Source organism: Scyliorhinus torazame, chromosome 13, assembly GCF_047496885.1.
Source record: "Scyliorhinus torazame isolate Kashiwa2021f chromosome 13, sScyTor2.1, whole genome shotgun sequence".
NCBI classification, from domain to species: Eukaryota; Metazoa; Chordata; class Chondrichthyes; order Carcharhiniformes; family Scyliorhinidae; genus Scyliorhinus; species Scyliorhinus torazame.
The window spans coordinates 179,148,101-179,174,910 of record NC_092719.1 but is presented as its reverse complement, the minus strand read 5'-3'; the positions used below and the strand labels follow the sequence as shown (position 1 = coordinate 179,174,910).

Genomic DNA, 26,810 nt, shown 5'->3' with positions numbered 1-26,810 from the left:
CACCGGACCCACATGACGGTGGCTCGGATGGGTAAATTCTTTGGGGTAGAGGACAAGTGCACTAGATGCGCGGGAGGACCAGCGAACCACGTTCCCATGTTTTGGGCATGCCCTAAGCTTAGGGGGTACTGGGAGGGATTTGCAGGGGTCATGTCCCGGGTGCTGAAAACAAGGGTGGTGATGAGTCCAGAGGTGGCAATTTTCGGGGTTTCGGAAGACCCGGGAGTCCAGGGGGAGAAAGAGGCCGATGTTCTGGCCTTTGCTTCCCTGATAGCCCTTCAGCGAATACTGCTGGCATGGAGGGACTCAAAACACCCGAAGACCGAACTATGGCTTTCGGACATGTCAAGTTTTCTGGGTATGGAATAAATTAAGTTCGCCTTGAAGGGATTTGTATTGGGGTTCGCCCGAAGGTGGCAACCATTCATCGACTTCTTCGCGGGAGAGTGAACGTCAGCGGGGGGGGGAGGGGGAAGATTAGAGTACAGTAGGAGGGATAAATAGGTGGGTAGTGTCTATGGGAGAGGAGCGGGAATGTGCATTATGGTTTGGTTGAAGTGTTGGTTTTTCGTTGATGTTTGCATATTTCTGTAATCTGTAACTGTTTATAATGCCAAGAAATACCTCAATAAAATTTTTGTGAAAAAAAGATTTGGTATCAGCTGAGATGAACCTGATGTCTGTGTTGATGCCACAGATGGGAACCACAGGTTTAAACCGGAAAGCGGGGGATGGATGGATGTATGGGATGTATAGGCATTGGAGGGTGGAGGGGTTGGAGCTGGTAAGGGCTATGTTCTCAGAGGGGAACTTCGCTGGGTTGGATGAGCTGTGGGAGAGGTTCGAGTTACCGAGGAGGAGTAAGTTTAGGTCCTGGCAGGTGCAGGACTTTGCACAAAAAAGGCTGCCGTCGTTCCTCTAACTGCAGGAGTACAGGCTGCTGCAAAAATTGCTGCTACCAGATGAGGTGGGTGAGGGCAGGATTGGGGACATATGCAGGTGGTTGGGAGAGCAGGGAAAGGATTAAGCGGACGTGGGAGGGGCCATTGGGGAGGGAGATAGAATGGGAACTCTGGTGTGAGGTGATGAAGTGAATGAACTCAACTTCCTCCTGTGCAAGAATGAGCTTGATTCAATTTAAAGTGATGCACAGGGTACGTGTGGCTCAGGATCAGATGAGTAGGTTCTTCCTGGGGGTAATGGATGGATGTGAGAAGCGTGGGCTAGGGCCGGCTTATCATGTTCACATGTTTTGAGAAGTTGGAGAGCTTCTGCGAGGCAGTGTTTGGCACCTTATCAAGGATTGTAGGGGCCGAGGGAAGCCGGACCCCATGGTGGCGATCTTTGGGGTTTCGGAGGTGGTGGAGCTGCTGGAGAGGAAGGAGGCCGATGTCGCGGCCTTTGCCTCTCTGATTGCTCAGCAATGGATTCTTTTGTATCAGAGGTCAGATACGCGGCCGGAGATTGCGGCTTGTCTGGGCGGGGGGGCCTGTACCAGATTCTCTGGTTGGGAAAGATTACATTTGCCTTAAGGTATGGTGGTGGCAGTTCTTGATGATATCTCTGGAGCTGTTCATCGGGGGGGGGGGGGGTAATTGAAAAGGGAAAAATGTACAAACTGTTAACGCTGTTTTGTTGGAATGTGGTTTTGTTGATTTTTTTTTTACATTTGGAATAAAATATCTTTAAAAGAAAGATTGTGAGCTATCTGGTTCAGCTCAGACCATTGCCAGGGAGGGAGAGGGAGTCCATGGGGCAGCAACAAAGATGGTGGTGGGGGCCAAAGGCAATAGTTTTGGTCTTCCTAATACTTACGAAGAAAGTGTGATTTGTAGGTTACTGGGAATTTATTGATTTTGTGTAACCTAATGCTCTATGATGCACAACTTGATGATTCACAGTTGACCATGTTCACTTAGTACAGCAAAAAATATGACAAAACAAACATTACACCTACATTGTTGGAGAAAGGAGCAAAACAAGAGTCATCTAGTTATCAGCAGGTCGATCGCATGAATAGCTACTGGCTCAGAACACCTGATTTGAGTTGGCATGCCCATTTCTCACACAGATCAGACACAACCTTACCTCTTAACCTTCTACGATTTTATTGGGCCCATCTTCTGAATGCAGGGTCCTTCCAAACTCATGCAGTGCCACAATCCTCACTGGGAGAGCAGAGAGAATCACAGTAGAAACTATCCCCCCTCTTTACAACACTAGCTGCCGTTTTCCGGTAAGTACGGAGATTAAATGTCCCCAAAGCACTGAGAGAAAAGTGTGCAAGGTAAGCGGATAAGGGGGTAAAGTGGCAGGTAAGGGTAGTGTGGGTCAGGGGCTGGGGTGGGGTAGTTGGATGGTCGGCGGGTAGTCAGTTGGCTGAAGAAGGTACATGGAGTGGGTGCGGTCCAGTGATGAGTCAGGGGATCAGTACGGATTTTAATCCTGCTGACTTTACCTGGATAACTAATCTGATAAGTAAGTTGGAACCATCTAAAGGGCTAGATTCTTCCACCCCACCCCCCGCAAGATTGCCACGGTCAAGACACGGACAATGGAAAAGTCCATTGAACTCGGGCGGGATTCTACAGTCGCCAGGCAGGCACGGCCAGAGAATCCCGCCCAAAGTCTCCAACTCAGATTGTTGGAGATTCCAGGTGCAGGGAATTGGCCATTGGAAGTTCAAACTTCCCGGGCAATTCTTGTGTGGTCAATGTGTTGGGACTCCTGAGGGGTCTCGTAGAGAATACATTCAGGGTGTGACCACCGGGAGATCGGGAATTCTAGGCCATTATATCACAGTTTCCCATTTAAACACTTTTGTTGTAATAAAAATGATGCACCACTACCAGGAATACCACCGGGCGGCACATTGCACAGTGGTTAGCACTGCTGCCTCACAGCTCCAGGGACCCAGGTTCAATTCCGGCCTCGGGTGTCTGTCTTTGTGGAGTTTGCACTTTCTTTCTGTGTCTGCGTGGGATTCCTCCCACAGCCAAAAGATGTGCAGGTTAGGTGAATTGGCCGTGCTAAATTGCTCCCAATATAAAAAAAAAAGCTTGGGCTGGGTTACGGGGATAGGGTGGAGGTGTGGGCTTAAGTAGGGTGCTCTTTCCAAGGGCTGATGCAGATTCGATAGGCCGAATGGCCTCCTTCTACACTGTAAATTCTATTCTATGGTATTACTTGTTAACTAGATTCAGGCATATAAAACGTGGATAGTTAATGAAATAAAATCCAAGAAGACTGTTGCAAGTTTTCAAATAATGCATTTACCTCTTTCTCATTCCTCCATACATTATAAATTACTTTGTACCTGAAGTGATTGCTGTGTGTCGATCTTATCCTGGAATCCTTTTGACTGCAGCTATTGTCTTTGCTGCTCATGCTTCCTGGCAATGCCCCCTGCCACTGATTGAACACCTAGCTCGCTACTGGTCCAATTGGGGATTTACATTTCAGGAACAGTGTAAGGTTGGAACTCTCTGGCCGTCAGATTTCCGACGTCTGGAGTCAGAAATTATTTGGTCGCCGGATTTCCGAGGTCAGGACTCGGAAATTACCTGGCTGTTGGGTTTCTGACCTCAAATTGAAAATCAAGCCCATCCCCTCAGCATCTACCCTCTCAAGTCTCCTACGAATCAAAGATATTTAAACAAGACCAATGCCTCAACTGAAGGTCCAGTTGGCTTCCCTTCTTCAAATCCTTCAAAGTGCCATTGCCGGGACAAAGAATACCTGGGGATTTTGGATAATTTTCATTTAATGCATACAGATTGATGGTCTGACCAGGTCAATTTTAGTTTGTCTAAGAGTGTAATAATGGTGAAAAGCAGGCATGTTTATTTAAAAGCACAATACATAAATAAGTGAAATTGGCATACAGATTTCAGCGTCAGGTTTTTGCACCACACAAGCTACAGGGAAGCACACATTTGCAAGTGTACAGCATTTTCCTGCCTTTTGTTAGCAGTATGGAACATGAGAAAAAAATCCATTTAGCATTCTTACTTATGAAGAAATTAATTACATCATCAAATGCCAAATAGGACAAAGAGCACAGTGTTTAAAGAATTGGTACAGACAATTGATAGACCATAAGTGGCCAGCCACAGGGAGTCACAACTTTTAACTTAAATGAACATATATTTAGCTAATGAATTACTATACATCTTGCACAGAGGCATGGCAAGTACTGCTGTTAAACACATTTACACAGAAACTGTACTGCACTGGACTGAAATGGAATGAATGGAATTCATTTGTAAATTACAACATTTTTTTTGATGTGCTTGGGTCCACCAGTAGCATAATTGTCATAATTGTTGAAGACCAACAACACACAAAACACTTAAGTCTGATACTGATGCTTACATTTTAAGCGTCTTCCTCAAATGAAAGTGCCCTCACGGTTTAATTCAAGTATGGAAAAGACAGCTCACACCATAGAAAGTCACTATACAACCTTGGTTTCATCTGCTGCTAATTTGGCCACTGTTTTTTTATTCTACCGAGTTACTCGCTTCTTCTTCGACTTCACCCTTGGCAGTTTTAGAGATGATGTCAATCCATCTTTTCTGAAGCTCCTCGTCGTCTGTACTAAAATAATAGATCTGTTGGGATTGCCTCAGCTTGAAAGCATACTTCTTCTCAATCATATCAGCGGAACTAGGAAGTTCGATTTCATAGCCAGGCAATGGGATAGTGCGGGCATTTTTTCCTTCCTGTAAGAAAACTTCCCAGTATGAGTATGAAACAGTTAAAATCTTTAGTGTATTGTCACCGTCCACTTTTAAGTTTAACATGTAGAAATTGAGACCCATTTCACCAGGTTTCCCATTCAGAAAGAAAATCAGCTTGAACAAGTCAACAATCAACAAAGTCCCCAACATGTACAATGGGCAACATTTTCCAGCTGTTCCCAGTGGTGGGATCTTTCGGTCCTGCCAACAGTGACCCCCCCATCGTGGATTCCTCAGCGGCGGAGGCTGTGGACAACGGAAAATCCGGCAACAGCGACAGAACCAGAAGATCCTGTCGCCAGCCAATCGCGGGCCACCTTCGGCAGACTCCCGCCCACTGCGTGCACACTTAATTTAAGCATTGAGAATACAAAGCTTAATTTAGTGTCAAGAAATTCTAACGACAGATATAATTTCAAGCCAAAGGTTTCTACACTCTTAGCTGCCATCAGAAAAATAAATGAAAGTCACTGTAAAATCACTTAATTTATTTCAAAAACACCATAATGTATCTGAGGTTATTGAACCTTTTGAAGATGGCGGTATTCTGCTCCAAAACAACAGAAGAGAACATTGCAAGATTTTTCAGAAAGCAGTGAATTATTCTGTGACCGTAAACAGGTTAGTTCAAGAATGATCAGTAAAGTTGCTTCTACAGACGTTGCTGAATGTTGTGCAGGACGTAAACTTCGAAAGCAACAGACACATTTGGCCTTCAAAAGGTTAAATATGTAATATGAAACATAGTTGATTTACATGTAAGCAAATGTTTTTGCAAGACCCATTTCCCATCCACAAAATAATTCATTGGTACATGCACCATAGAAAGATTAAGGTGCAGAAAAAGGCCATTCGTGTCTGCGCTGGCCAAATGGAGAAAAAACAAACTAACTGCTCATTTTAATCCCACTCTCCAGTACCTGGTCCATAGATTTGCTGGTTTGCAGATCCAAGTACCCTTCAGATGAGTTGAGCATTTTAGCCTCAACCATCAACTTAGGCAGTGAATACCAGACGCCGTTCACCTTCTGGGTGAAAAGATTTTTCCTCATGTCTCCTCTAATCCGTCTACCTTAATTCTGTGCCCCCTGCGAATTGACCTCTCACCCAGGGGAAACAAGTCTTTCCTGCCCATCCTGTCCAGTCCCCTAAATTTTGTACAACTCAATTAGATCACTCTTGGCCTCCTCTGATCAAAGGAAAACAATCCTAGCCTACCCTCTCTCTCCTCATAACGGCAATTTTTAAGCCCTGGCAACATTTTTGTTTATCTTCTCTGTACTCTCTTCAGAACAATTATGTCCTTCCTGTAATGTGGTGACCATAACCGTACACAAAATCCAGCTGTGACCTAACCAGCATTTTCTACAGTTTCAGCATTACAACCCTGCTTTTGTATTCAATATCTCATCCAATAAAGGAAACCATTCCCTTTGCTTTCTTGACAACCTTGTCCTGCCTTTTAAGAACCTGTGGACATGCCCTCCAAGGTCACTCAATTTTTTTGTTTAAGAAAAGGTGTAACTCTAATTAGATTCAGGTTGGACAAAGGCGTTTCCATATCTGGGGGGTTTTGGTTTCAGTTCAAACTGTGTTTCTATTGTGCTGAGAGAGAGTTTACAACGGGAAAGTAAATAAGAGCTTGGGAAACAATGAGATGTTGCTTGGCAACTGGAGCAGTTTCAGGGGAAAATACTTTATGAGTTGACACACCACAATTAGCCTGTTGGGTTACAGGGGCTGTGTTTATCGAGGACATTGTAGTACGAGATATAAAGTGTTAACATGTGTCATCTTTAAAATCTGTGCATATTTGTGAAGATAAGTAGGAGTGAAGGAGTAATGTATTGTAGTCAAACTTGTCATGTTTAATAAATGTTTTTTCATAGAATTCATAGAATTTACAGTGCAGAAGGAGGCCATTCGGCCCATCGAGTCTGCACTGGCTCTTGGAAAGAGCACCCTACCCAAGGTCAACACCTCCATTCTGTCCCCATAACCCAGTAACCTCACCCAACACTAAGGGCAATTTTGGACACTAAGGGCAATTTATCATGGCCAATCCACCTAACCTGCACATCTTTGGACTGTGGGAGGAAACCGGAGCACCCAGAGGAAACCCACGCACACACGGGGAGGATGTGCAGACCCCACACAGACAGTGACCCAAGCCGAAATCGAACCTGGGACCCTGGAGATGTGAAGCAATTGTGCTATCCACAATGCTACCGTGCTACCGTTTCTTTTGTTATAAAAATCTAATAGACAATCCTAGAACATAGAACTCATAGAATCCTTTCAGTACAGAAGGAAGCCACACAGCCCATCGGGTCTACACTGACCTTACAAAAGAGACCCTTACCTAGGCCCAAACTCCTGCCCTATCCCTGTAACCCCACCTAACCTTAACATCTTTGGGCAATTTAGTATGGTCAATCCACCTAACCTGCACATCTTTGGGCTGTGGGAAGAAACCCGGAGGAAACCCACGCATGTATGGGGAGAATGTGCAAACTCCACACAGATAGTATCCCAAGGTCGGAATTGAATCCAGGTCCCTGGTGCTGTGAGGCAGCAGTGCTAACAACTGTGCCACCCTGTGATTCTGTTCCTCCACGTTTTCTAAAGAAAGTAAAATGTTATGGTGTTCTGAGCCAGGATTCCATTCTGGGACCTTCCTGTCCAGTAGGAACACGAACAGATCATAACACCATCCCAAAGGCATTACCCCTCACTTTTCCGGATTTTCCACATCTCTGCCCACTCAACCAAACCGCTGATAGTACACAACCGATTTTTGTGTCATTTGCAAATTTCCCAATCATGTCACCCACATTCAAGTCTAAATCATTATGTACAACAAACAAGGCCCCAACATGGAGCCCTGTAGAACACCACCTGAAACTGTTTTCCATTCGCAAAAACATCCATCTTTTGTTTCTCGTCACTGAGCCAATTTTGGATCCAATCTGCCACCTTCCCCTGTATCCCATGGGACCTCACTTCTCTGACCAGTCTGCATGTGAGACTTGGAAAATGCCTTACTGAAATCCATGTGGACAATATTCACTGCACTATCCTCATCAACCCTCCCTGTTACTTTCTCAAAAAATCTATTAAATTAGTAATTCAACGTCGTTCCTAACAAAACCATGCTGACCACCACTGATCAATCCAGGCCTTTCTGAGTGACTGTTTATCCTCTCTCTCAGAATTGTTTCCAACAATCTTCCCACCACTGAATTCAGAGAGACTGACCTATAGCTTTCTGGCCTATCTCTCACATCCTTTCTAAATAATGGTGCAACGTTTTCAGACCTCCAATCCGCTGGTGAGGACTGGAAAAGATCCCAGAGTATCCACTATTTCCTCCCTAGCTTCCTTCAACAGACTGGAATATAATCCATCTGGCCCTGGTGATTTATCCACCTTCATGGATGCCACTCCCTCCGATACATCCTCTCTCACTACGCCTTTGGTGTCTAATATTTCACATTCTTCCTCTCTTAACTAGATTGTCTGAATTATCCCTCTCCTTAGTGAAGGTGGAGTCAAAGTAGTTACTGAAAATTCTGCCCACATCTTCCAAATCAACCCACAAGTTACCATGAATTTCACAATGTTGGCACTGGGGTAGGATTCTGTATCTGGAATGAGGTGCAAACCTTTGCATCCTTAAGCACTGTGGATCCGACTTACACATCTGGCCAGAAATGTACATGCAACAAATGTGAATCTTTGCAACTTCTGCTTTATCCTTTGTTTCAAATAGCCAGGCACGGAAAAACCTCATAACACCTACAACCACTTATCTCTCACTGCTCTTGCAATGCTGCAGAAGCATTACAGCAATGACCTTAAACAAGATGATCCAGTAAGAAATTTCTATGCTTCACTTACGGGACTGTCAGAACACACTACCGACAGAGACATCTTGGCTTTTCTCTGCTACATCCACTGGACACAACTAGAATTATGATCACAGGACAAACCATCTTTGTACAACTATAGCTATTGCACATACAATAATTTTCCTATATGTCACTGAACATGCAATCTTATTCAAATTGGCTACCACAGCTTCAAAATGTATGAAAACAAGTGATTTATCTGAAGAATCAACCCTGAATGGCATCTTTGCTTCCTCTATCTTGGAAGCCGAATTAAAATATCAATGATGGATGCAAAACATTTCATGGCATTAGTGGACAGGCACAATGTTCTGTCGGCATGCTGGCAAACATTCATCCCTCAACCATCACAACTAAAAGTTCAACTTGCCATTCATCACATTTATTGTTTATGGGGCCTTGCTGTGTGTACACGGCTGCCAAAAAACTGACCGTATTTCAAAATGCATTTTATTGGCTATAAAATGCTCTGGATCATTTTGAATGTCATATGAAAAGCATTATTATTAACCATGGCTTTTTATACCATTGCAGCTTTTATTTTACTGGATGCATACTAGAAATGATGCCTGTATTTCATTACATTTTGGAATTCCCAACTATTTAATCTTCATTTCCATTAATTTGGTCATGATAAATAGGTCCTCCAAACTCTTAAATTAAATACCAATTTATTGGTATTTGTTGGTGGGACAATTTATTGGTTGGGCAGCATGGTAGCATAGTGGTTAACACCGTGGCTTCACAGTGCCAGGATCCCGGGTTCGATTCCCTGCTGGGTCACTGTCTGTGCGGAGTCTGCACGTTCTCCCCGTGTCTGCGTGGGTTTCCTCCGGGTGCTCTGGTTTCCTCCCACAGTCCAAAGACGTGCACGTTAAGTGGATTGGCCATGCTAAATTGCCCTTAATGTCCAAAAAAAGGTTAGGAGGGGCTATTGGATTACGGGGATAGGGTGGAAGTGAGGGCTTAAGTGTGTCGGTGCAGACTCGATGGCCAAATGGCCTCCTTCTGCACTGTATGTACTATGTTATAGTCTTCTACTTCCTAAATGATCGTTGGTTGTCACTCAGCCTTCTTCAGCAATTATGCTGACTCACAATGCTGAGCACAATTATGGGACTCTTAACCATATATCTGGATCGTCATAATTAAAAAAAAAAAATACTTCAACACTAACCTACAGATTCAAATATGAAAACAGAACAAAAACTCCAAATGAAAGAAACACATTACATCTGTGGGTAAAGACACAAGATTGAATATGTCCAAATTACAGTGACTGTCACTCCTTGGTGAGCTCTATTGGAAAAAACTGGTTTGAAAACTTTCCAAACGTCCCCACACCTGCAACATTCTAGATTTTAGCAATGGATTATGTTTCCATGGAAACTTTGTCATGATGTAACCTGAAGCCAATGTATTCAATGAAAATAGACATTAGCTCAATGTCTCTGATATTCTAAAATTAAGCAGCACCTATAGATTGTAATAGTTCCACAGAATTTACTGAGAGCTTTGGTAACATTTTGAAAAATTCTTTCATGAGATGTGGGCATTGCTGGTCAGGCCCTTACATGTGCCATTTCAGAGTGCAGTTAAGAGTCAACCATTGCTGAGGGTCTGCAGTCACATGAAGGCCAGACCAGGGAAGGAAGGCAGATTTCCATTAGTGGACCAGGCGGATTTTTAAAAAAAAACAACAATTGATGATAGTTGTCGTCGTCATCATTACTGATACCAGCTTTACATTCCAGATTTATTAATTTAATTCAAATTCCACCAGGTGCCATGACCCCAGCGCATTTGCGTAGGCTCCCTATATTACCAGTCCACTGACATTACCACTATATCACCTGATGTGTTAGGCAGGTTGGTTCGGTGTGGACTGCACTTGATGCAGCGATGCGAGAAACAGACCTCTAACACTGTAGAAGATCCAACACGGTTTTATTGAACGATAGAACTAACATACATATTTAACTGTGGGTCGACACTATACTGAACTGACTGAAGACCTTGTACTAGCCTGACCAGACTTACTAGCTACCGCATGGTGTTTGCACTGTGCTAGCTCGTGGACTCTGACTGTCTCAGTGGCTGGGTCCAGAGAGAGCGGGAAACCTAGTGCCCTCTGGCTTTATAGTGGTGGTGTCCTGTCTGGTGATTGGCTGCACTGTGCTGTGTGCTTATTGGTCATCCTGTGTGTCAATCACTGCCTGTCTGCACTTAATTATATACACGAGTGGATATTATGACATCTCCCCCTTTTAAAAAAAAAATACTAAGGTGTGGATGCTTATAAATATATATACATGTATGTGCCTGACTATATACAGAAAGATGTCTAAACGAACATATATACATAGGAAGGTTGCAATAGTGCAGATACATGGCAAACAAAACGATATTTACAGGAGGTCCAATTGGTGAAGTCACAAAAATGTACAAAAGCTCAGTCTATAGATTTAGTCTTTGTGGTGGGCGACGAATTCTTGTTGATCGCTGCAGAGGCGGATTAGGAGCCGCCTGCGCTTGGAGAGGCGAGATCACTGGCATCGCGGTGGGCGCGTGGACCGGCAGGACTGCTGGTAGATCGGTGACCTCGTGGTAGGGTACGTCCGGAGGAGGCATCGTAGGCAGCGGGGCACGCCAGTCAGGTAGCGGGCGTGGAACTCTTCCCAGTGCCCGTCTGTTGCGCTGTAGCAGGGGGCCATCAGCCATGCGGACAAAGAATGATCTTGGGGCCACTTGTTTGAGCACAACAGCTGTGGCTGACCAGCCGCCCTTAGGCAACTGTACGCGAAAATGATATGTTGGGGCCAGCTTGGGCAGATCCGTGGCATGGGCATCGTACGTGGCTTTCTGTTGGGCCCGTGACTGCTGCATTTTCTGTAGGACCGTGAGGTGGTCAAGGTCGGGAACGTGGATGGCTGGAACTGTGGTCCTCAGAGTGCGATTCATGAGCATCGGGGCTGGAGACAATCCAGTGGACAGTGGGGTCGCCCTGTATGCCAGCATTGCCAGGTTAACATCGGAGCCTGAATCTGCAGCTTTGCACAGCAGCCGCTTTACAATGTGGACCCCTTTTTCGGCCATCCCGTTTGACTGCGGTTAGTGGGGACTGGAGGTAACGTGACGGAAGTTGTAGGACTGTGCAAAGTCAGGCCATTCCTGGCTGTAAAAGCAAGGACCGTTGTCGCTCATTACCGTGAGCGGTATCCCGTGCCTGGCGAACGTTTCTTTGCAGGCTTTGATTACCGCCTTCGACGTGAGGTCGGACAGTTTCACTACTTCTGGGTAACTGGAGAAGTAGTCGACCAGGAGTACGTAGTCATGCCCCTTGGCGTGGAAAAGGTCTACACCGACTTTGGACCACGGAGAGGTCACAATCTCGTGAAGCTGCAACGTTTCTTTGGGTTGAGCTGGCTGAAACTTCTGACAGGTAGGGCAATTGAGGACTGTGTCGGCAATGTCCTGGCTGATGCCCGGCCAATAGACCGCCTCCCGAGCTCTGCGTCGGCATTTCTCGACCCCATGGTGACCCTCATGGAGTTGGCCCAGCACCATAGCATGCATACTCTGAGGAATTACGATTCTGTCGAGTTTCAGAAGGATTCCCTCCATCACCATCAGGTTGTCTTTTACGTTATAGAACTGGGGACATTGTCCCTTCTGCCAGCCATTGCTGAGGTGCTGCATCACACGCTGTAGCAGAGGATCCTTGGCTATCTCCTCACGAATTTGGACCACCCGTTCGTCGGAGGCCGGAAGGTTCGAGGCACACAACTGCACTTGGGCTTCTATGTGGCAGATGAAGTCACTTTGTTCATGCGGTGTGGTAATGGACCTGGACAGAGCATCTGCAATGATCAGCTCTTTACTTGGCGTGTGGACCAGTTCAAAGTCGTAGCTGCGTAGCTTTAGAAGAATACACTGTAACCAAGGTGTCATGTTGTTTAAATCCTTCTGGATTATGGGGACGAGAGGCTTGTGGTCCGTCTCTACCGTGAATTTCGGCAGGCCATAAACATAGTCGTGGAACTTGACTATCCCTGTTAGGAGGCCCAGACACTCCTTCTCAATCTGAGCGTACCGTTGCTCAGTGGGCGTCATGGCCCTGGAGGCGTACGCCACTGGAGCCGAGGACGCGGAGTCATCCTGCTGAAGGAGCACCGCCCCAATGCCGTCTTGGCTTGCATCAGTTGATATCTTGGTTTCCTTGGTTGGCTCGAAGAACGCTAGGACCGGGGCTGTCGTGAGTTTTGCTTTGAGCTCGCGCCATTCCTCTTCATGTGTGGTCAGCCACTGGAATTCCGTCGACTTTTTGACGAGGTGGCGGAGGGCCGTGGTGTGGGATGCCATATTGGGAATGAATTTCCCGAGGAAGTTGACTATTCCGAGAAAGCGGAGGACCGCCTTTTTTCCTCCGGGGTCTTCATGGCGTTGATCGGCGAGACCTTGTCGGCGTCTGGCCGTACGCCCTGCTGCGAGATGTGGTCACCTAGGAATTTGATCTCCAATTGACCAAATGAGCACTTGACCCTGTTGAGCTGAAGACCATGTTCATGGATTCTTTGGAATACCTTCTTGAGGCGAGCGATGTGTTCCTGGGGCATTGTGGGCCAGATAATGACATCGTCAACGTACACTCACACCCCATTCGATACCCTCCATCATCTGTTCCATGATGCAATGAAATACTTCGGAGGCAGATATGATGCCAAAAGGCATCCGGTTGTAGCAGTAACGACCAAACGGGGTGTTGAACGTGCACAACTTGCGACTGGACGCGTCCAGTTATATTTGCCAAAAACCCTTGGAGACGTCGAGCTTAGTAAAGAATTTGGCATGAGCCATCTCACTGGTCAACTCTTCTCGTTTTGGTATTGGGTAATGCTCCCTCATGATGTTGCTGTTTAGATCCTTAGGGTCAATGCAAATGTGAAGCTCCCCTGACGGCTTCTTGATGGAGACCATGGAGCTGACCCAGTCTGTGGGCTCTGTAACCTTTGATATGATGCCCTGGTCTTGGAGATCCTGTAACTGCTTCTTCAGACGATCCTTGAGGGGCGCCGGCACCCGGCGAGGTGCATAAATTACAGGGGTGGCGTTCGGCTTGAGCAGGATTTTGTATCGGTATGGGAGCGTGCCCATTCCGTCGAACACGCTGTGGTACTGCGTGATGATGTCATCTATGTCGGCTTGCAAGTTTCCATCGGGTGAGGCCGTCGCCGGTGAGGATGTCATGGTGTGGACGCGCTGAACCAGGTTCAGGAGCTTGCAGGCCCAAGCACCGAGCAGAGATGCTCGGTCAGGCCCAACGATTTCAAACCGCAGCGTAGCTTTGATCGCCCTATTGGATCCCCCCAGTTGACACGAGCCACTGGCAGCTATGGCGTTGCCATTGTAGTCAAGGAGCTGGCAGGCCGGTGGAAGAATATTTGGTTTGGCGCGGATGGTGTCGAGATCGGATTTCGAGATGAGGTTCGCCGATGCGCCGGTGTCCAGTTTGAACCGGATGCAGGCCTTGTTCACTGTGAGGACAGCAGGCCACTCGTCGTCGGGATCCACACTGAGGATCGAGAGGCGTTGCGTAGGTGTGGTGGAAGGCAGCGCATGTGTAGTTATAATGCCCACCCGGTATGGGAACTTGAGGCACTCAGCATCAGGGTCCGTTGGGCTGTCGGGATTGTAATCTGGCATGCCTTGTATTGAGCGGACACTTCTGCGCCGCAGCTGTGATCGCTGGCTGCTGAGTGGTGGAGCAGATCTGCAAAGGGCTGCGTAGTGGCCAAGCTTGCCACATTGTAGACACCGGCGTCCTTTTGCCGGACATTGCCGCTTTAAGTGGGCAGAGCCACAATTCGGACACGTCATGACGCCGACGTCAGCGCGTTCCGTGCGCCATCGCGGAAGCGCAGTGCGGTCGGTCGACGTATGCACCTGCGCAGTCGGGTTGTCGGTTTCGTTGTCCACCCGGTTGTGGCGCGCATGCGCAGGGACCCGGGAAAAGCGCGCAAAACGGCCACTCTCCTCGATGCTCAGGCCCTGCATTTATGCAATGGCCTGCACCCGTTCCGCCTCTTGGGAGGCCAGCTTCGCAACTTCTGCCGCCCTGATGTGGAAGTAACGATTCTTGGCATGCTCATGGACAACGCACGTCTCGATAGCGACAGAGAGGGTCAACTGTTTGACTTTCAGGAGTTGCTGCCGAAGGGAGTCGGAGTGGACCCCGAAAATGATCTGATCCCGGATCATGGAATCAGCCGTCGAGTCATAGTTACATGACTGCGCTAGGATGCGGAGATGGGTGACGAAGGACTGAAAAGGTTCATCCTTACCCTGAAGCCTCTGCTGGTAACCGTACCATTCAAAGCTCTCATTCACCTCAATGTCGCAGTGGCTGTCAAACTTCAGCAGGACTGTTTTGAATTTTGTTTTGTCTTCGCCGTCAGCGAACATGAGGGAGTTGTAGATGTGGATGGCGTGGTCCCCCGCAGTGGAGTGAAATAGCGCAATCTTCCTGGCATCTGATGCTGCTTCGAGGTTGGAGGCCTCGATGTACCAGAGGAACTTTTGCTTGAAGAGCTTCCAATTTGCGCCGAGGTTGCCGGAGATGCGGAGCTGCGGAGGAGGCTGGATGTTTTCCATGTCACCGGATGGCTGCTTGCTTGTCAATGCTGATTCACTCGAGGTAGGTCCGTCAATTTTCAGTATCACTCTGTGGTACCATGATGTGTTATGCAGGTCGGTTCGGTGTGGACTGTACTTGATGCAGCGATGCGAGAAACAGACCTCTAACACTGTAGAAGATCCAGCACGGTTTTATTGAACGATAGAACTAACATACACATTTAACTGTGGGTCGACACTATACTGAACTGACTGGAGACCTTGTACTAGCCTGACCAGACTTACTAGCTACCGCATGGTGTTTGCACTGTGCTAGCTCGTGGACTCTGATTGTCTCAGTGACTGGGTCCAGAGAGAGCGGGAAACCCCGTGCCCTCAGGCTTTATAGTGGTGGTGTCCTGTCTGGTGATCGGCTGCACTGTGCTGTGTGCTTACTGGTCATCCTGTGTGTCAATCACTGCCTGTCTGCACTTTATACATGCGTGGATATTATGACATCACCATCTCCCCACATACAGATCAGCCTGAATCATTGGCTAGCATACAGCAAATCTGTTGTCATTAAGGGTTTTTTTTTGCGTACAGTATTATAAGAGTACAGATGAAAGTGACTATGATATAGGCGTATGTGTAATGGAATTATTGCTGGCAGTTAGAGCACAGGAAGACCAGAAGGAATAAAACTAACTCTGTGCATCTTTTATGAGCACAATCCTCACTCCATAGTATAAAGGCAGCCTAAGAGTTTGCTGCTGACCTATGGAGGAGGCTGCCATTTGGATGGATGCGATATTAAATTGTAGCCCAGTTGCTGGTTCTGCTCCCTCCAGGGAATTAAAAGTTCTTTGAGGTCAACTTTCAATTTTGGCAGGGACGATAAACTAGCAGTATCAGATCAAACACCTGTAATACACTATATCCAAGAGTCTTTTACCTTGATTTCAATGGAAAATAAAATGGATTGGATTGTATAACTGGCAGCCAATGCATTTTCGACCTGTTCCCCCTCTCAACTCTAAGAGGTTTTCCTGATGTCTCAACTAATGTTCCTCCCTCATTTTACAATGGTACAATAAGCAAGTTGCCAAAGCTCATTCTAATGTTCTTCGTACTAGCTGACCATGAGCACAATGATCGAGGTCTGAAATCAAGCCTTCCCCCACATCTAGGTTCTTGGTATGTGCTGATATGGAAGAGAGTGAAAACAAAGAACAAAATGAGGGGAAAAGAGGAATCTGTTTAATGAACATCGAGCAATTACTATTTTAGACAAGTCATGTGATACAGTGGAGCAGCATATTGGAGCTCCAGCACATGGTACCATAAATAGGAAGGATATCAACCTGTCCCCATCTTGCTTCTGATCCCGGCTGTGTTGCTATGAATATTAGCCCAGCAAGGATCAGGCACCTTTCCACGGGGAGGGGGAGGTGGATGATATCAGGTCAGTTTAATACGTCTACTAGCTAACAACTCATCACCATGATTCCTGGGATGTAGAGGGCTATCTTCTGAGGAAAGGCCAAGCAAATTAGGCTTATACCCATTGGAGTTTACCAGAATGAGAGGTGATCCTATTGAAACTCTTATTGATTTTGAAGGGACGTGACAGTGTGGATGGGGCTGCTGGGAGAATGATTCCCCATGAGGGAGCACCTAGAACTAGGGGACACAGTTCAACAATTAGACATCTCCCCCTCAAGGCTAAAACGAGGAGATTTTTTCCCCATCTCAGAAGGTCATCAGCCTGTGGAATTTTCTTCCCCGGAGAGCAGTGGAGGCTGGGTCGCTGAATATTAAAGGCTGATTTAGTTAGATCTTTGATTGACAAGGAGTACAAAGGTTATTGGGGGCAGGGGTTGGATTGGCGGAGGTGGGGCAGACAAGTGGAGTTAAGGCTATGATCAGCTATGATCTTATTGAATGGCGGAGAAGGTTCAAAGGACCGAATGGCTTACTGCTGCTCCTAATTCTGGTGTTCATTAGCACTTAATCATCGATCTGCCCTCTCGATTCGAGATCCTGCATCCCTGGAAAAACAGAGGCAGGAAACAGGAAATCGATGCAACCCATCTTCAAAAATATATTTACTTTGGTCACAGACAGACCAGCAAACAACTTGACTGAAGCAAGAAAAATGGCCACTTTCAAAATAAGTCAGAAAACTACCTGAACACATTTGGGTTTTTCCACTTATTTCAGACAGTACTCAAATCGAGAGCTGGGAGAGTGGAAAATAAAAAGGCAGCAGCAAATTGATTTTCCATCTCAAAGCTCTGAGGTTGCTGCAGCCCGGTTCGTTAAAAAAATAGCTAAGTCCCTTGACATACTTCTGCATTCAATTTGATGAAGCTTATGTAAACTGGATTGAATGAACACATGGCCCTCATTCTTACCTGACTTCCCACGTGCAAATACAGTACCAGGGGGTCACACTTGGGAATAGCTACCCACGCCTTCTGCCAGGACTTTCCCTTTTCCATAAAGCTTAAGTTGCTGCAGTAAAGGCTGTTGTCACTCGTCAGCGAGCTTGGCCTCTGTTGTAGAAACAACAAACACACAAATAAACACGGCAATAAAATAACATTCTGTAATATCCCTTCAATTGTGATAATATGTCACACAGTTCACTAAAGTTCAATGCAAAAAAGTAGTAAAAATGCAGTTATCTCTTTCTCGTTTGATCTCCACGCCGTAGTCAACGTGGCGAGGTAGAGCTGAGTGTCATTGATTTCCATGTGGGACCTGGTGTTTTATCGGATGATTTCGCTGAGGGACAGGGTGAAGATGAGAAATGGGAGGAGCCCAAAAACGTAATGATGCACAGGAGTGAAGAAAAGCCATTGCAGGCGAAATGTACAGCAACTATATTTCAACGTACACCAATAGCAGAGACAGAACTGCCGACTGTTTTAATTTGAAATGAAATGAAAATCGCTTATTGTCACAAGTAGGCTTCAAATGAAGTTACTATGAAAAGCCCCTAGTCGCCACATTCCGGCACCTATTCGGGGAGGCTGTTACGGGAATTGAAATTCCCTTTCCTATGTCCGATTCCAGTTATTTTCATTTTTCCATGGTAAAGATAAACTGTCAATTTATGTGATGATCCTTCAACGAAACAATTCTGACTCTTGCTCACAGATGTTGTCTGAGACAACGCACATTGTCCTGAAAAAAAGTGTTCTACTAACAAGTCAATAACTATACAGAGGGAAATAATACTGTACCATTTACACTAGAATTGGCACACCTGTCCTGCACATGAGCTATGGACAGAAGTGTTCCTCAAGTTTTGGACATCCTGTCACATGGTTCTGCCATCTTTCCCCAGGCCTTCCACTGCAGATGCTGCCCTTTCAGTGTTGGCCGCGATGTCATGCCTTGTGTGGTAGTATGTATTGGGGGTCATGTGGGACTGGAAGCCCTAATGTCATTGGCTGACAGATCCCGGGTCCTGGTTGGCCGTTGACCTCTAGCTCCGCCCTGAAGGCGGAGTATAAGAAGCCGGAGTCCTCCCCCGCATGCCAGTCTACTATTGAGCTGCGGGGGAACAGACACGCTTAATAAAGCCTCATCGACTTCACTCTATTTGTCTCACGGAGTCTTTGTGCGCTACAATTTATTAAGCGTGCCTAAAAAGGACTATAGAGCTCAGGATCATTCTGGAATGCCTGAGGATCAGCCCCCACGCAGTGAACGCGGCAGCAGCCTTCAAGCACTGGCAGACTTGCTTCGAGGCCTACCTCAGAACGACAACCGGACGGGTCACAGAAGACCAAAAACTACAGGTCCTGCACTCGAGGGTGAGCACGGAGATCTTCTCCCTCATCGAAGACTTGGAGGATTTCCAGACGGCGTTCGCAGCACTGAAAAGTCTCTATGTCCGCCCAGTTAACCAAATCTACGCTCGCTACCAGCTCGCGACGAGACGGCAAGGTCCCGGAGAATCGATGGACGAATTCTACGCCGCGCTGCTGATTTTGGGACGAGCCTGCAGCTGCCCTTCGGTGAACGCAAATGAACACACGGACATGTTAATGCGCGATGCTTTTGTGGCAGGTATGAATTCCTCCCAAATCCGCCAAAGACTTCTAGAAAGAGAGTCGCTAGGACTCTCAGAGGCCCGGGCCCTAGCAGCCTCCCTAGACGTGGCCGCGCGTAATACCCGCGCCTACGGCCCTGACCGCGCGGCAGCCCATTGGGCTCCGTACGTACCCGTCGCGACAAACCCCCCCCCGGACACCCCACAGGCTTGCGCGGTCCAAACGCCGAGTTGCACCGGGGGCGCCCGCTGTTATTTCTGCGGCCAGGCGAAACACCCCCGACAGCGCTGCCCGGCCCGCGCAGCTATCTGCAAAAGCTGCGGGAAAAAGGGCCATTACGCGGTTGTGTGCTGGTCCCGCGAGGTCGCCGCTGTCCCGGGAGAACAGGGAGCCCTGCAAGGCGTTTACGCGCCCCAACCCCCCAGCACGCCATGTACGACCCGCAGGCGCAGCCGCTCTGGGTCCCGACCACCGCGGTCCCGGGAGAACAGGGAGCCCTGCACGCCGCTTACGCTCCTCAACCCCCCTCCCCGCACCTCATGTATGACCCGCCGGCGCTACCGCTTTGGGTCCCGGCCACCACTCTCCACGGAGAAGAGGGAGTTTTGCGTGTCCCTAACGCCCCCCTAACCCCCACCCCGCGCCCCACGTCTGACCCGCCAGCGCCACCAACTTGGGTCCCAACCATCGCTGTCCCCGGCGAGGGAGCTCCGCGCGGTCCTAGCTCTCCCCAGCCCCCCCAGCGCCCCATGTGCGACCCGCAGACGCCGCCATTTTGGGTCCCGGCCACCACGAGGGGAGGAAGGGCGCCGCCATCTTGGACCGCCCCAGACCTGTACGACGCGTGGGGGCGGCCATTTTGTCCACCCCGCCGCCACCTTGTGACCCCCAGCCACGTGCGATGTATGGGGGCGGCCATTTTGTCCATCCCCGACGCCATCTTGGACGGCAACAACGGACCCCACTCCACTACTACAACCACGTCTCGCTTCAATTACGCTCGATCAAGCTCGGCCCCGGACACTCCAGACGACGACGACAACGGTGCTAATAAACGGCCACGAGACGCCATGCCTAGTCGACTCCGGGAGCACGGAGAGCTTTATCCACCCCGACACGGTAAGACGCTGTTCCTTGACCACCTATCCCAGCGCACAAAAGATTTCCCTAGCTGCAGGATCCCACTCCGTACAGATCCAAGGATTCTGCATAGTTACCCTAACGGTGCAGGGGAGGGAGTTCAAAAACTACAAACTAAACGTCCTTCCCCAACTCTGTGCCCCCACCTTGCTGGGATTAGATTTCCAATGCAATCTACAGAGCCTTACGTTCAAATTCGGCGGCCCAATACCCCCACTCACTATCTGCGGCCTCGCAACCCTCAAGGTGCAACCCCCGTCCTTGTTTGCGAACCTCACCCCGGATTGCAAACCCGTCGCCACTAGGAGCAGACGGTACAGCGCCCAGGACCAGACCTTCATTCGGTCCGAAGTCCAGCGGCTACTAAAGGAGGACATAATCCAGGCCAGCAATAGTCCCTGGAGAGCGCAGGTGGTAGTAGTGAAGGCAGGGGAGAAACAAAGGATGGTCATAGACTATAGCCAGACCATCAACAGGTACACACAACTAGACGCGTACCCTCTCCCCCGCATATCCGACATGGTCAATCGGATTGCCCAATATAAAGTCTTCTCCACCGTGGACCTCAAGTCCACCTACCATCAGCTCCCCATCCGCCCAAGTGACCGCAAGTACACAGCCTTCGAGGCAGACAGGCGATTATACCATTTCCTAAGGGTCCCTTTTGGTGTCACAAACGGGGTCTCGGTCTTCCAACGGTAGATGGACCGAATGGTTGATCAACATGGGTCGCGGGCCACGTTCCCGTATCTCGACAATATAACCATCTGCGGCCACGACCAGCAGGACCACGACGCCAACCTCCAAAAATTCCTCCAGACCGCCAAAGCCTTGAACCTCACGTACAACGAGGACAAGTGCGTTTTTAGCACCAATCGGCTAGCCATTCTGGGCTACGTAGTGCGCAATGGGATAATAGGCCCCGACCCCGAACGTATGCGCGCCCTCATGGAATTTCCCCTCCCGCACTGCTCCAAAGCCCTGAAACGCTGCCTGGGGTTCTTTTCATACTACGCCCAGTGGGTCCCCCAGTACGCAGACAAGGCCCGCCCCCTAATACAGACCACGACCTTCCCTCTGTCGACAGAGGCTTGCCAGGCCTTCAGCCGCATCAAAGCGGATATCGCAAAGGCCACGATGCGCGCCATCGACGAGTCCCTCCCCTTCCAGGTCGAGAGCGACGCCTCCGACGTAGCTCTAGCGGCCACCCTTAACCAAGCGGGCAGACCCGTGGCCTTTTTCTCCCGGACCATCCACGCCTCAGAAATCCGCCACTCCTCAGTGGAAAAGGAAGCCCAAGCCATAGTGGAAGCTGTGCGACATTGGAGGCATTACCTGGCCGGCAGGAGATTCACTCTCCTCACTGACCAACGGTCGGTAGCCTTCATGTTCGATAATGCACAGCGGGGCAAAATCAAAAACGACAAGATCTGAAGGTGGAGGATCGAGCTCTCCACCTTCAACTATGAGATTTTGTATCGTCCCGGAAAGCTGAACGAGCCGTCCGATGCCCTATCCCGCGGCACATGTGCCAACGCACAAATTAACCGCCTCCAAACCCTCCACGAGGACCTCTGCCACCCGGGGGTCACTCGGTTTTTCCACTTCATCAAGTCCCGCAATCTCCCATAATCTTTAGAGGAGGTCCGTACAGTCACAAGGGACTGCCACATCTGCGCGGAATGCAAACCGCATTTTTTCAGGCCGGATGGAGCGCACCTGATTAAGGCTTCCCGCCCCTTTGAACGCCTCAGTCTCGATTTCAAAGGGCCCCTCCCCTCCACCGACCGCAACGCATATTTTCTTAATGTGGTGGACGAATACTCCCGCTTCCCTTTTGCCATTCCCTGCTCTGACTTGACCGCGGCCACAGTCATTAAAGCCCTGAACAGCATCTTCACACTGTTCGGTTACCCCGCATACGTCCACAGCGACAGGGGGTCCTCTTTCATGAGTGACGAGCTGCACCAGTTCCTGCTCAGTAAGGGCATAGCCTCAAGCAGGACGACCAGCTACAACCCCCGGGGGAACGGGCAAGTAGAGAGGGAGAACGGCACGGTCTGGAAGGCTGTCCTACTGGCCCTATGGTCCAGGGACCTCCCAGTTTCACGGTGGCAGGAGGTCCTCCCGGACGCTCTCCACTCCATCCGGTCGTTATTATGTACGAGCACTAATCAAACGCCTCATGAGCGTCTCCTTGTCTTCCCTAGGAGGTCCTCCTCTGGAACGTCACTGCCGACCTGGCTGGCGGCCCCAGGACCCATCTTGCTCCGAAAGCATGTGCGGGCACATAAGGCGGACCCGTTGGTCGAAAGGGTTCACCTCCTCCACGAGAACCCGCAGTACGCTTACGTGGAGTACCCCGACGGACGACAGGACACGGTCTCCCTGCGGGATATGGCGCCCGCCGGCAACACACACCCCCCCCCCGACACCATTCACCCAACCCCCCCCCCCTTCCTGCCACCGCCGCACCCCGCGACCGCCCCCTTCCCAGGAGGATCGGTTCCCCTCCCCTCAGGCCCGACCAAGAATAAAGCCCAAGCTGAAACCGTAAGGCTCCCGGAGACGACAACACCGGTACAAGCACCACCACCACCACCGGGGCCGAGGCGATCGACACGGACGACCAGACCGCCCGACCGACTCGTGTCGTCGATCTAAATCAAAATATGGACTTTTCACAAGAACATTTTGCTTTTCTCCCTATACCCTCTGTAAATAGTTGAAACAGGACAAAATTGTACAATACTGTATTGCCATGTGAATGTTTTTTTTTCCTCCCAGGACCAGCCCTGTAAACCCTTACCACCATACGAAGCATCACCCCGCCGGGTTCATTTTTGACAAGGGGTGAATGTGGTAATATGTATTGGGGGTCATGTGGGACTGGAAGCCCTAATGTCATTGGCTGACAGATCCCGGGTCCTGGTTGGCCGTTGACCTCTAGCTCCGGCCTGAAGGCGGAGTATAAGAAGCCGGAGTCCTCCCCCGCAGGCCAGTCTACTATTGAGCTGCGGGGGAACAGACACGCTTAATAAAGCCTCATCGACTTCACTCTATTCGTCTCACGGAGTCTTTGTGCGCTACACCTTGTCGGCATCATCTCCCAGTGAAGGAGGCTGGATTCCTCCAGCTAGACTAGCAGGTACTGACACCCTTCCTGTAGATTCTGGCTCTGCTTCTGCACCTGCACCAATGATGGGATCATATTTTCAGAAGCGCAACATCTGTTGCCTGGGATCGGGCAGCCCTCTGACCATCCACTCCCTCGGGCGACCCTGCCTCCACCTGATGTGCTACAGCATCTGGGTGGTGCTCACCAGTGGGTGATGCAGGAGCCTGATCACTAACATCATCCACTGAGGTGATAGTCTCTGCGACGGTGGATGGTGCAGGTGAAAGCGGTGGTGAGATTTTCACCAGAGTGGTGCTCCACGGTGTGCTCGGAATCTGGCTGGGGGGCAGTAACCCCGGATTGCCCGACCATCGTCTGATGGTGATCCTGCAAGACATGGGGTGAAATCTTGTGAAGGACCGATCTGTGGGAGAGGGGTGACTCACTTGCTATAGGGAACTCTGGGTTGCATTGGACTCTCACTTGTCGCCACATGCCAACCCCCATCGCTGCCACTGCCCCCTCCTCAGCCTTCCCGACAAGTTGCAGGACCCTCTCTTCTGAGGGAGTGTGATGCCCCCCATTTTCTGTCACTCCTAATGTTTATGAGCTGCTTTATCATTGTGGGCAGAAAGGACATAGTGAGACCCTGGGAAGTGAGTTCTATGGGGAGGAGGTTGCGGGGGGGGGGGGGGGGGGGGGGGGGCTGTGTAGCTGGTGGCATGAGAGTGCAAAGCTCCTTGCCAAAGAGGACAATACATGTGTTGGGGCTTCGTGGAGGGTGGGTTGTAAAGGAGCTGCAAGATGTTGGCCTCTAGGGGATTGGGCACTGACGTGAGGAGGGATAAAGGTGATGCCAGGGTCACCGAGGTGATGACTCACCTGAGCTGCCTCAAGGAGGGCATTCATCTTCTTTTGACATCGTGTGCTGGTCCTCCTGGTGAGGCTGCCAGCACTGACAGCCTCTGTCACCTCATCCCAGGCGCAGTTCAGTATTGCAGGCTTGAGCGTCTGCCCAATCCTGGGGCAGAGGGTGTCCCTCCTCTCCTCAATGACGTCCAGGATTCTGTCAATCTCCGATCCCCGGAACCTGGGAACTGGTCTGGGTGCAGCCATCTTCTTGACTGGAATGACAGTCTGTGGTGAGTGGAGCTTGTCAGGCTTGGAACGAGAATACGGACCCCAGCGAGTCAGTCGCCAGCAGGGCTGGGAATTTCTTGTCCTGCACGTGGGCTGTGTGCTGGCCCATTTGCATCGGCTGAATTTCTCCTGGCCGGTGCTCCTTGCGGGAGTGCGAATTTCTCACGATTCAAATCTGGCGGGAAAACTTAGTCTCCCAAATGGAGAAACCGGCCCAAGTTGTTTCTTTCTGATCAGTTTTAAATACAGTATTATTTACTTTTGTACTTTGTCTAGTTGTCTCATTCCAATCACCCCTTCAGATGTGCCTGTTCAAACCCTCAAATACCCCTGGTTCTAAGCAGTTACATTTTAAGATCACCATAATTAGCACAATAATTAGGCTTTAAAAAAATAAATATTTGCCTGCAAATCGTCAATTTTCTCTGAAACAACAGAAGGTAACTTTAAACTGATTAATCCATAATTCAAGTTATATGTTGCAAGTTCCCTCTGACTCGCACAAGTACAAATGTGAACAAAAAACCACCAGTGTTAAAAAATTACACCAATGCATTTATTAAATTTCTTATGTTACTTTCAGAAGCTTTTTTCTAATTTCTCTTCTATAATCTGATCTTTTGCACTCACTGGGTGTTACGTATAATAAAATACACAAGTTTATCCTTGGAATAATATTTGGTGCTCAGCACTTTTTCGGTAGACAGTTGTGTTTTAGCTGAATAACGGAAGCTAACTAACCAAATAAAACAGTCACTGGCACTTAAAATTTGGACAAGTCTAACGTGTAAACATAATGTTTATTCCTGAGTGACATTGTGATTAATTCTAGATTCAATCCCGCCACCCCCATCAATCTAATTTCTCTTCATAACACACAGTAATTTATTTAGTTAACTAGGGAATTGATTAATGAAGAATTGTAAGGAAGTAAATCAAAGTTGTATTGTGGACAGATGCTGTGCTCTTTGGCAGCACACAGCCTCAATCTGTTTTCTGCTCAATGCATTAAAATAAATGAGTTAGAAATCAAGCTTAATTGGAGGGCGGCACGTGGCAACCGGGTTCGAATCCCGGCCCTGGGTCACTGTTCTTGTGGAGTTTGCACATTCTCCCCGTGTCTGCGTGGGTTTCACCCCCACAACCCAAAAGATGTGCTGGGTAGGTGAATTGGCCACGCTAAATTGCCACTTAATTGGAAAAAAAATAATTGGGTACTCTAAATTTATTTTAAGAAAGAAATCAAGCTTGATTTATTAATTTGAAAATTAACTATGAATTTAAGCTTCTGCAGAGATATGGGGGCTAGATTTTTAGTCAGGAGTTGGGAACGAGACACAGGCGGGCCTAGTTTCCAGGTCTTGACCCGACACAGCATGCCTTGGGCATGTCCTCTGCAGTTTTCAATGCTCCAGCTAATTAATGGCCAGGGAGCAGGCTCATCATTCAATCAGCTGGGCTCCTGGTGCGAGAGGGCCAATGGGAGCATCCTTGGCATTCAGGCTGGGAGCACCCTTGGCATTCAGGCTGGCAGCCCCAACCTGCAAGATGGGAGTTGCCGATGTGAAGGTGCAGATAGCAAGGGACATGGGCAGGTGAGTTAATTTCATAATTTCAAATGCTACAGTTGCCAGCCATGATCCTGGAGGGAAGTCCCTCCTGGCGGTGGTCAGCAGCCGCAACTGTGGCCCGATAGACACTATAGTGCTGGCAGACGGAGGGGGCATTGGGCGATGGTTGGTCCTTCGCTTGATCCTGCGTGCCCCCATCCTGTGCCCACCACATTGGCTGGTACTGTTGTCCACATTGCTAAAACGAAGTCCCGGTCCACGCAGGAACGAGGCCTTAAGATAATTAATTGCAATTGGCCTAAATAAGCTTTCAAGTTGGCTTGGGACCAGGGTGGGGAACCGGCATGGAGGCTGGGGGCGCCGAATTGCGTACCACCTCCGATTCAGACCCCGACTGGTTTGAAAAACCTAGTCTGTGCGCCCTAACAATTTACCAATGGATCCACAGATTTTCTGGTTGCAATTTTATCAGAAAAAGCAATTTACATTGTTGCTTGAGCTGACAAATT

The 26,810-nt window shown here is 48.8% G+C and overlaps 1 protein-coding gene across 1 annotated transcript in view; it reads right to left on the bottom strand.

The window, feature by feature from the left end:
• Positions 1 to 3,820: 3,820 nt before the first annotated feature.
• The window catches only part of LOC140388398 (FYVE, RhoGEF and PH domain-containing protein 3-like), a 427,056-nt gene continuing 404,066 nt past the window's right edge, over positions 3,821 to 26,810 (bottom strand). The window contains exons 18-19 of the mRNA XM_072472504.1: positions 17,683 to 17,823; positions 3,821 to 4,724 (exon numbers count right to left, since the gene is read on the bottom strand). Coding sequence (XP_072328605.1) covers positions 4,503 to 4,724; positions 17,683 to 17,823 — 363 coding nt within the window. The 3' untranslated portion in view covers positions 3,821 to 4,502. The remainder of the gene's footprint in view (positions 4,725 to 17,682; positions 17,824 to 26,810) is intronic.